Source organism: Cupressus sempervirens, chromosome 10 (assembly GCF_028749045.1).
Source record: "Cupressus sempervirens isolate cs-2001-9-10 chromosome 10, ASM2874904v1, whole genome shotgun sequence".
Classification (NCBI taxonomy): domain Eukaryota; kingdom Viridiplantae; phylum Streptophyta; class Pinopsida; order Cupressales; family Cupressaceae; genus Cupressus; species Cupressus sempervirens.
Window position 1 is genome coordinate 198,986,116 of NC_143127.1, and position 12,320 is coordinate 198,998,435.

The window sequence follows — 12,320 nt, forward strand, 5'->3', positions numbered from 1 at the left end:
CATCCCTTCAATTCAAACAAAAAAATAAAAACAACAAACCATCCTCGACCAAACAATTCTCATACAATTTCAATCTAAAACACAAATGTATAATAAAAAACTGAGATACAACCCTAGTCACAACACTTGCTAGACCCAACCTTATCACGTAAAACCATCATATTTTTCACAATCTTCAACAAGTGAAAGTTTGAGCAACAAATTATGAATATGGGGATGGCAATTTTCACTTGTGTCCAATGTACTGAAGCTGCAATTCAATAATGTCACTATTTGGGTTCACCAATAACAGATCACTCTGAAAGCCCGTCCACCCCCACCTAGGCCAAAAACATTAAGAGTATATAAAGATTATAAAATAATGCTAAAATTTGATATCAATACTATTTTTAATATTAAATTAAATATATTAGTTTGCATAATATGACTAATAATTAAAGCAACAAAAATCAGAATGTATGTTAATTATATATTTTTCTTCAAATTTAATCTTTTTTAAAGATGTAATTAATTGAAACCATTTAATTCAAGTTGGTATTGATTAATGCTATGAAATTTTCAGATATAAAATATTTTTCGATTTAGTTGTATCAATTTACAATCAATATTTCACAACAAAGGCATCAAATAAAAATAAAATAATAGTATGTAAAAAATTACTTAAACAAAAAATACACTAACCAAATACAAGGCACTCATAATTAATCAATTTCTTTGCAAAAAATATCTTGCCCACTTCCATTACATATTTTGTGATCCACTCAATTTTGAGAAGGGGAACAATCGTATCCAATTCTTGTAATTCCACAAAATTACGTTAGATTGGCTTATTAATTTGTTAACATATATGGAGATAATATTTTTTAAAAATTTTAATATATTATTATTTTATATAATTATTCTCTAACTTGTACTCTTAAAGTTAATTATTAATTATCTTTAAAAAATAAAAATAAAAATATTCAAAGTAATATTTTATAAAAATATTGTGAACATTTTGACCAATCTTAATATTTTGAACCACTGAAAAAATATTGACCACAATGAAAAAGAACTTTGTTTTCCTGTTTGTTGACATGGTTGCCTTTTGCTTTTAGTTCATTACACAATAACTTTCTGTTACGTTGTAGATTTCTTTGACAACTGTTTAAAATGCAATTTGTACAATCTAATGCATATGCCTCCATGAAAAATAGGTTTTCGAGATGGGCAAGTGTTGTCTAACTTGTTTAAGCTAAGTGGATATGAAACTATCTGATAGATACATAAGTTTTAAATTTTTAAATTGGAAAACTATTAAATGTTTAATATTGATCACCCTTTTTTAGCAAAAGCTAGGGACTCTAGCTCCATCAAAGCTCTTGTTATTAAAGATAATGATTATGCATTGATGGGGTACTGACTTCAAAATTTTATGTTCCAACTTTGAATATGAGATTTAAATGAAAAATATTATAAAATTTTGTGATGTGTTTCTTGGCCAACACAGTTCAAATTGGACGTCATTTTTCTTCATTTAAATGTAAAAGAATTTCATTTTTTTATGACAATTTTTATTTTATTTTTACACTGTAGGCATTCCTAAATGAAAGGCATGACTTGAACTTTGATATCTATGGTTGACAGTTACATACAACCAATGGATGACCGTAGAATTCATCTTGGCCGCCCGTGCTTCTCTCCACACAATTGGCTCAAATTAGTGTTTGATGTGGCCCATCGGGCTCACATCATCTTTATGTTGCCTGAGCCACCATTAAACATCACACACTAAGGAGAAAGTTAAGCTTGGAAAAAATAATTCAACTTTGACTATTTAACACTTCTAGTATTGGAATGAAGCTTATGTGTGATGTTTAAGCCTTTGTCTAAGCATTATCTTTCTGTCCTTGCTTGCTTTTTTGTTCGTCATGTTTAGTGATTGTCGATCGCCATTTCTATTTGCAAGATTTCAAAAAAATTCAAAGTTTATATTTGCACAAGCACAAGTCTAAATGCCTTGCCAAAATGGAAGCTTTGCTACACGATATGAATGTTTATCGATTCCAGTGGTAATGCTTTGGTCCATGTGTATAAAAATTTGGAAGCATAGAGAAGGCATGTGAATCATTTTGACAGGGTGCTTTCAAGAAATGTGGTATTGTTGGCTGCAACATTTACATGGTATGTACAAGCTACAGTTTGATAAAAATGATTTTATATCAAGGATGATGCATTCATTATATACTTAGAGAATCACATATGAATCCTTTTTGCATGGAGGCATGCAACACTTAATCCTTCCACAAGGAAAACTACTCCATGCCCACCTCATTCTCATATGCTTTATAAATCATGTCTACTTACAAACCAAAATCATTATTATGTATGCTAAGCACGGTAATCTTCAGGATGTACACCAAATGTTTGACACAATGCCCAACCTAAACACAATTTCATGGACTACAATGATATCGAGAAATGCACAAGATGTGTATTTGGAGCAAGCATTGCAACTCTTTCATGAGATGCCAGAAGCCTAATGTTGTTTCATGGATTGCATTGATTTCAAGATATGTTCCTAATGGGTTATGTAATAAAGCTTTGGAGATTTTTAGACAAATGCAATTTACAGTTGGAAAGCCAAAGTTGATCACTTTGTAGAGTATTCTCTCTGCATGTGTTAGCTTGGAAGTAGTGAAACTTGGAAAAGAAATTCATAGAGAATTAGTCAGAACTGGATATCTATTTGAGTGTCTTTGTGAAAGATAGTCTTATAGAAATGTATGGAAAATGTGGTAGCATTGACGAATCAAACAAATTGTTGACAAAATACTTACTCAAAATGTGATCTCGTTCAATGTTATGTTTGTCAGCCACATACAACACTTATTTGATGAAATATATTATAAATTATAAATGTAATAAAATAAATTCAGGATATTACACCATATCTTAGATAATTTTAGAAGTGATGCATAAATGCATTTATATGCTTTGAAAATCAACAAATGAAATTTGAAAGTTCTTTCAATTTATATAAAAGAATGTACGACTATACTCAATCATTATTTCATCCAATTTTTTCCATGTAATGACCTATTGAGCATGTGAAAAAGGTTAAACTAACATCAATGGATGAAGCGGGTGATACATACGGGAGTGCCTAAATGAGATGTCATTTTGAAGAAAGGATAACATAAGGTCTGCAAAGATTGGCTTCACACGCTACCAATAATATTCTCTCAAACATTTATAAAGCTTGAGCAACATAGTCTAGCTTAAATATCACACACTATGGCTTGATTCCTAGACTAAAGTGTTAAATAGTTGAAGTTGACTTACTTTTTCCAAGCTTAACTTTTTCCTTACTATGTGATGTTTAAGAATAGCTCTGTAACATTCATTTTGTGCATATCCTGCGATTGTGGTTTACATGTAGAAACCACATTTCTTTGAGTCATTCGATCATACAACTCATAGAAAGTATTGTGTTCACATATATTTTGCATAGTAAAATGGGTCCCACTTTCTTTGAACACATGTGCTTGTACTACTGTGTGAAAGGAAATGTGCTTGTAATACTGGGGCAAATCAGTTGCATGTCAACTAACTTAAATCTAACTTATTAAATCCAAATTCAATAACCAATGTAGTGAACAATACCACGAGATAAAACATATACAATGACACAATCTAGGAAAACCCTTGATCAAAGAAAAACTTTGGGGGGATGGAACCCACAATATGATCTACTAATACTAAAGTTCCTTGTGAAAGGATGTGACCCTTTTAGGAGCCAATTACAATACAATCAATATATGTAGTCCATGTGTTAGGATACTTTGAATCCTTTCAAAAGATTATGGTCCTATAAGGAGCATGAGGAAGACAACTAAACTTCTTGTCCAAATTGCTTCAGTGCTGTTATAAAAAAACAAATCTTTAGGATAACTAATCCAAGTAGTGAATTGACCAAACCTGCAAATCAATTGCAAATAAAGTTCCTTTGAAGTTCTCAATTCAATCTCAACATAATCCTCTTCTATGATCTAATCAAAGCCACATCCTCAGCATTTGAACATCACATTCACATAATCACAAAATTACAAAACTACACTACAACCCAAGGAAAAAACCTTTCCTTTATACCTTGTCCTAACAACTAATTGAGTCATCCTTTGGAGCTTTCACAATGCATAACTAATTATATAGGACCTTCATAAGATATTACAATAAAATTCCACACACTACACAACACTTACAACTTCCAAAATAAGTCTCAATACAAGAGTTGATTGCTAATGAACATATCACATGTTACACTTCAACAACCTCCATAGAATGATCTCTAGATCTAATGACATGAACATATCATCATGGACATGTCTTCAACTATGATCCAAGATCAATCATCTTCATTCAATCTCTCTCATCATATATAGGAAATTTACCAGTAAATTGTTTCCTACATACTACAGCTTGGTTTGCTACTAGTCTTCACTAAATCGACCGTAACTCATTTGGTCTTTCATATTAACATGCACGAACAAATATGTAGCATCTAAACACATCCTTGAATTTAAATATAAGTTTGCATATATTAACTTGTCATATCCAAACCTCACTAATAAAATTTGCCACTACAATGTACAAAATCTCTGTCAGTCGCATAGTGCTTTCATTATTTTCTTATCAAATCACTATGAAAATACGAAGTGCCAACAAACACAATTATATCAAAACATTATATAAGAGTTCTTGAATAAATCTGCCCAAAATAACTACTCCCCCATAGGAGAACCATCAAGCATCTAATTCATAATGAACAATGCTATGATTTTAATGGACGTATGTAATCCTTGTATCAATTACTCTTAATTAGGTGGGGGCATTACACCAAACATGCCTCTAAGGTACTCAAAAGTATCCTTAGGCAATGGTTTAGTAAAGATATTTATTATTCGATCTTTTATACTAACATATTCTAATCTAATTTCCTATTTTGGTACCTTCTTTATCTAAAAATGATATTTTATAGCAATGTGTTTTGTCTTTGAGTGTAGTATTGGGTTCTTTGACATGCTTATTGTCTTCTATTGTCAAATGAATAATAATAGATTTTGGAAAATCAATACATATATCTCAACATTTGCTTTTATCCATATGATCTAATCACAATTATTTGTTGTTGTCACATACTTCGCTTTTGGTGTAGATTGTGAAACATAGTCGTATTTCTTGCTTAGTGATGGAGTGCAAGGTAGGAGAATCCCTAAAGAATATGTCCTATCCCCTAGCACATAACCACATAGTGAAAACACAACAGTAAAGCAAGATCTGATACCAAATCATAATACTTTATTTATAGATAAAATTGTTTACATGCAATATGCCGGATCATAAGGCCTTCTACGTTAGGGCCAAAAATTACAATAACAATTCTACAAGATCCCACAAGATCCAACTCACAATCCTAATCCCAACTAGTCCAGATCCACACTTTGGTAGAAACTTCCAAGGAAATCTTAACTTGTGCTTGCAAGCCCACCAAGCAATCTCCTAGTTTTCAAGCAGCAACTACTAGCTCTTTAAAGTTCACATCCTCTTCTCCAAGATGGATGAAAAAAAATGACTAAAGACTCCACAAGACCCCCTATTTATACCCAACTAAGCCACAGGTCAGCCCAGTTCATTGCAAATTAAAACCCTTACATTAAATATATGTTGAGCCACAAGTTGGCTACAACACAAATTAAATGCCAAAAGTCAGCTCACTGACAACTCGACACCCACATGAACCAAGACCAGAACATATGTTTTAGAAACCAAGCTGAGCATTAGCCAAACCACAAGCATTTTCGAGCTTCCAGTGCATGCCAAGCACAATGTATCCAAGCAACAATATCTACCAAGCTCCTTCAATGACCGAGCCCCTTTCAATAATCAAGCTCCTCTGCCAAAACTATACCCAACAACGACCGAGCACCACTCCTTTGGTGACTGAGTCTACAACTCCTAGCCAAAATCACTCCAACATGTAGGATTGCAAGCAAGCCCAAGATGTTCCTACATCACTTAGCCAAGAAACCAATCTTCCTCCAAAGAAGAATGCACCACCACTAGTACTCTATTTGTCATCCACATTACCTACCCAATCTGCATCAATGTATGCACACAAAGTTAGATCATTTGATCTATCATAACATAACCAAAACTCTGATGTACCTGAATATCCTCTTTACTATTGATAAATGTGTTTTTTTAGGGTCTTCCTAGAATCTTGCAACAATACCAACAATATTTTCTATGTTTGGCCTTATGTGAGTTAGTTACAATCGTCATATCATTGATATGTACTTTGTTTGCATTGCACAAGGAGACTCATCTCTACTTGACAAATTTCATCCTAAAACATAGGTGTACTAACTGGTTTACAATTCTCTAATCCAAATGTTGTCAATAGATCCTTAAGATACTTGTTTGTGATATGAATATTCAATCCTTATTTTGAGTTATTTTCAATCCTAAGAAATATTTCATTTGAACAATCATAAACATTTCAAATTCATTCCTCAAAAAATTTCTTACTAGCCTCATCATTGCCTCCAAAGATAATATCATCATCAAATACTACAATGATTAGTAAATCATCCGAGCTTGTCATAAAATACAAGTAACTTTTTGTGTTACCTTTCTTGAATCCTAATCATAGCAAGTACTTGTCTAACCTTGCATACCATGCTCTAGGTGCCTATTTTAGTCCATATAATGCCTTTTTCAATATGCAAACCATGTCTTTGTCTTTAGTGAGGGGAAAACCATCAATTTTTTCAATACAAACTTCTTCCTCAAGTTCACTATTAAAAGATGTTGACTTAACATCTATCTAATATACCTTGAAGTTTTTGTTTAATGTATATGCTAAGAAGATTCTTATTGTTTCTAATCTAGCAACGAGGGCAAAGGTTTCTTCAAAGGAAATTCCTTCTTTTTGGGAGTATCCTTTGCATACCAACCTTGCTTTATTTCTGATTGCTTCACCTTGTTCATTCATCTTGTTCCTGAATACCCATTTAGTGCCAATAACATTCTTGTCTTTAGGTCTAAGGACTAGTATCCAATTCTTGTTCTTCTCTATATGATCGAGTTTTTCTCTCATAGCTTTTATCCAAAATTCATCTTTGCATGCCTCTTGTGTTGTCTTCAGTTCAACTTGTAATATGAAACATACTTCTTCCCTTACTTGGTTTCTTGTTAATACTCCTTTTTTTGTGCTTCAAATTATTAGCCGCTTAGGATGATTCCTTGCAACATATAATGATGTCCTTTGCTCTGGTGTCTTTTTCTCTTCCCCATGCTCTTGTTTAGTGATGAAGTGTGCTCCCCTTAATACTATAAACCTATAACAAAAACAAAGTAACAATAAATGCGAGAACAAAATATGGACTTCTTATAATTGCCGCAAATACAAAATTACAAAATTCACAAGTATAATATGCTAACCCACACGGGTGCCTTCATTATAGTAATCTGCAAGACTAAGCTGCAAATTACTACCTAGAGCTATCTTAGACAATGTACATACCTTTCTTAAATAGGAAATTTTATGTTGCCCGGGAAGGTTCTAGATGCTCAAACTTAATACCTAGGCTCGACAGACCCTAATAATACATATAGAGTCAGCTAAATACATTGTTAACAAGTTATTTTAGAAATTTTAGGTAGCCCAACTTTGGAAGGCCATAACTTTTGAGTCATTGCTTCGATTGGCTATTATAACAACTTTTCAGAAATGCCAGCTCCTGATCTACAAGCTTCAAAATTGTGTAAGCGCCCTTCTGTCAAGTTTTTAGACCTTATCCGGGCACTCTAAGGCCTCCAACGATGAGCCTAAAGATTATTCTCCAATTTTTTTTACCAAAAATCCACAATAACTTCTCTAATACTTAAGTTGGAGCAATGAGATTTTTTATGGTAAGCTTATAATTATGAAATGGACCTTTATGTGGAAAATCAGAACATTCCGAACTCGTATGAAAAACTTACTAAAAATAGCAAGTTCCTAGAAATAGTAACCCCCTATCTACTAGTCCTTAATAAAATAAGAAAGACTAAAAAAAAGTATTTTTGGGTGATGCAAGATTGCCCTCACACCCAAGATGCTCCTGTATCAGACACCCAAGGTAATTTTAGAAGTGGCTTCGTCACATCTCAGGTGTTCAGAGAAAAACCAAGACAGTTAACCTCCTCCCTTGCTATTCATGATGAACCCAAGGATTTTTTTAGTGGCAATTAGTCACCAAATGGCGAATATGTCCTGATCAGGCTGTAGAAATTGGCGAAAAAAAACACCATATACTAGTTGACCGGTTCGCCCAGATTTTATAAAATACTCATATAGTGGTTGAAACGTTCGCCACTATTATTACATAATTTCAGTTTGGTAGTCGGGTTCTTCGCCCATATTTAATGTTTACTCTTATTCGCCACAGAATTAATTGAGTGTCTCTTTTGACGATCATCATTTGCTAAATTCCCATTTTCTTATGTGAAATTTTTATTTGTCCTAGGACCCAATTCGCCATGCATCACACACAATGGGGTCCCAAATTCCTGCCCTATTCGCCCACTCGATTACTTGAAATTATGCGAGCTTCGCCAAATATTAGTTCTTATCATATGTAATGGTCGGCCCATTCGCCAAAATGAAAACGGTTTATTTATAGTTGTCTATTTAAGACATGAGTTTCATTATTGAAACATGCCGAAAGAAGGATCCTTCTTCATAGTATTGCGATCAGTAGAGAATCAGAAAGACTACGACTATGAGTCCATAGTATTTTATTGCAGCCTTAATTTGATGGAGATGTCACAGTCAAATTTAAATAGGAAGAGGAGTAGGACTAATGAAGGTGGAGATGTCCAAGAGAGGCCAACGAAATGCAAAAATATATCTTCATACTTTGGCGGGGGTAGACACAACAGTGTTGGTCAAAGTAAGGAAGGTACATCATCAGAGGAGCCTGTACAATCTCAACCTACACAGGAGTCCATTCAACAAATTAGGGAGCCTAATAAATCTGGTGACAGAGTTGCAGAACCTGATATCTCTAATGAAGATGACCTTGAAGAAGAATATCTAGTAAATAACCAGTACCAGGATGAATCAATCGACTTCGGTGATGATGATGGTGATATTAACAGTAACAGTGACACTAAAGGGAGAGGAAAATCAAAAGAAAAAATTGATCGTCAGTGGGAGATGGCCAGGAGATTTAAATTTGATTGGGCAGCAAAGTATCCATTCATTGAGCCCGTGAACAATCCAATTGTAGGTGAGCCACTAGTAGAATGCAGATGTGCAATTTGTAGTTGGAAGTATAAAAAGGAAAAGCGGTTGTAGCTTAAACTAGACACCATAGAGAAACATGTTAGTAAGATTTACGAAACCTCAACTGTAGATGGTAAGGAAATAAAAGTGGTAAGATATAAAACAAAGGAGCAATGTCAACATAAAAGGAATGCTGAAGAATATTATATGTTTCAAAAATTTCAGACGAAGCCTGGTGAAGTTCAAGGTTCTATTAATGCTATTTTTGCAAAAGCAAGTGAAGTAGAAGAACGTGGAAAACCTGTTCAATTAAGTAATGTTTTCTATATTTTGAGCAGAGGGCGTCCAATGATGGACTATCCAGCAATGAGTGGTTTTTTACACTTTCTGAAAGTTCCTAACTATCCTGTCAGTCATTGGTCGATAAACAGTGGATGGGAATGGGCAAGTTGTATTGTGCAGGTTGAAATAGAGGATGTACAAAGAAAAATAAAAGAGTCAAGCTTTATTGCATTGTCCTTAGATGAAGTTACGGCAATAGATAATACGTCATGGGTATGCATGCATGTTTATACTGTACAGGATAATGTCCACCAACCACATCTACTATCTATTGCTAAATTGAGAGACAATGCGACAACAGAAACTTTATTTCAGTTAGTAAAGAGCAATTTAATTGAATATGGAGCTATGGATGAATTGACAATAGCAAAGAAGTTGGTCTGTGTTGGAGTGGATGGAGCTTCAGTAATGCAAGGTCAAAGGAATGGTCTTTGCACAAAGATGCAGGCTTCTTGTTCACCATATGTTGTTGCCATTCACTGTATGGCCCATAGGATGAATCTTGCTTTTAGAGTTGTGAAGAAGTTTCCTTCAGTAAACAAGGTTGAAGATTTAGTAAGAGAGTTGTATGCATATTTTTGTCGAAGTCCCAAGTGTTTTAGGGAATTTCAACACTTTGCTGATGGAATTACCGATGGAAACAAGCTTCTAAAAGATGTTGATACCAGATGGATCTCTTTGGATGGACTAGCGCATCGAGTATTTTTCGAATATCAATCTTTGATTGGACTAATGTACAAAAATCGGGACAATGCAGAAAATCAGAGATGTGGTGACCTGCTTCGGATGTTAAGCAATATAGAGACACTTTTGACTTTGGCATCTCTTCTTCCCGTGCTAGAAGAAATGAGGTTAATTATGAAAAAAGCCCAGCAAAGAGCCATGTATATTGCAGAATATGCTCAGTTGGGTAAAATGTCATGTCGAGCCCTCGATAGTCTCTATCATACTGACCTAAATTTATTCGATGATAGATTTAATCACTAGCAAAAACTAACAGATTTGGACGATCCTGATAATTATTTAAAGATCGTTGAAAATGGAGATTTATGTGTTTGTGTAAGGGGATTTCAGATACTAATGTACTACAGTGCCCCAAAGAAGCGAGCTACAAGAGTTACAAGGGAAGAGTTTACCAAGATCGTCAAGTCTATAGCATCTACTGCAAGGGACATAACCTATAGAGTTTCCTCTAAAATAATATCACGATTCCCATATGATCAACTGCTTGAGGCCATGGCAATTGTGTTTCCTCAATATTGGTCCTTCAACAATAAGGAAGATTATCGTAGAAGGCTGTTGATTTTGATAAAGGAATTTTGCAAATCTATAGAATTCAATGGAGTGACTATCAATGAAATATTAGATGAGGGTCTTCTTAGATAGCAATCAGACACCTTTGCAAGGACCATGAAGCATCAATATCAATTAATGCGTAACCCACATGAAGAGGGCTCGACAACAAAGCTTTGGACAGAACTAAAACAGAGCACATTGTTGCGTGAAGAAATTTTAGAGTACTTCAAGCTTGCTGATCTATGTCAAACCATGATATTGGGTTCAGTGGAGGATGAGAGAGTTTTCAGTTCTTTGGGCTTCCTAAAATCAAAGCTAAGAAACAAACTAGACAAGAATTTGGAATCATGCTTGAGGGTATACACATCTAGGTATAATGTCAATACTTTTCCTTTTCAAAAAGCAATGGAAATCTGGAAGAAAAGATGCAAAAGAAGAAGGGTGGGACTAGGCAACACCATTAACCAATCTCCTACAGCGACTCCAAGTGGGACAAGTATAGTTGGCAGTGGCACTGGCCATGGGATTGGGAGTTCGAGTCATAGAAGCAGAGGTCAGAGTGAACTTGAAGTTGAAGAAGACACAAACAAAAATGAAGAGAACAATGAAGCAACTGGACTACCAGAATTGGATGATGATGATGACATAGAGATGAATTGGAAAATTTAGGAAATTTCTGCTAAATTAGCAGTGGCAACCAATAAGTATTTTTTGAACTTATTAACTACTATATGATATCCTATCATTCAATGTTCATTTTAGAAAAGCAAAAAATTAGAATGTATTATGTTTCATCATTAAAATTTGAGAACAAAGAGTATTATTACTGTAGAGTGTAGTTTATATCATGTCATCAATGATCATTCATATTTGAATTTGAAATTCTTGAATAAAATTTTGTTTTCTATTTTATTCATTTATTCAACATACATTGAATTGGAAAACATGAAAATTAGATAGAATCATAGATTCAATTCCACAATTAATAATTATTAATGGTTTTCATTTGCAATATTCAGCTAATATGGTACAAATCTTGTAAGCCAATGACCCTGAATTCCCTTTTATAGAAAAAAGGGAGCAACAACAGCTTCAAGTTGATTTGCCTAATGTGAAGTCTCAAAATCAAAATCAGTAAGACATCTACAAGTCTAAAACATCTCTACAACTTTAGTTGTATATTTTTGCATTTGATAGGCCGGTTTAGTAAATTAGCAATTTTAGCATAGGCAATAGCAATTGCAAGACTGCAACATTGATCCTGTTCAAAAAACAAAGTTCAAACTTGTTACTTTAAACTCAATTCTAGAGTCTAGACTGTAGTATGTAGGATAATATGAAAGATATTCATATATAGTAAAGATATAGA

The 12,320-nt window shown here is 33.8% G+C and overlaps 1 protein-coding gene and 1 long non-coding RNA gene across 2 annotated transcripts in view; both read right to left on the reverse strand.

Moving 5' to 3' along the window:
• Positions 1-12,320, reverse strand: part of LOC149533323 (uncharacterized) — a 61,358-nt gene continuing 49,038 nt past the window's right edge. The window contains exon 3 of the long non-coding RNA XR_016356691.1: positions 1-320. This is a non-coding gene — a long non-coding RNA (uncharacterized LOC149533323). The remainder of the gene's footprint in view (positions 321-12,320) is intronic.
• Positions 7,259-12,320, reverse strand: part of LOC149533324 (methylesterase 17-like) — a 50,830-nt gene continuing 45,768 nt past the window's right edge. Inside the window, 1 exon segment of the mRNA XM_089803248.1 lies at positions 7,259-7,382. Coding sequence (XP_089659374.1) covers positions 7,259-7,382 — 124 coding nt within the window.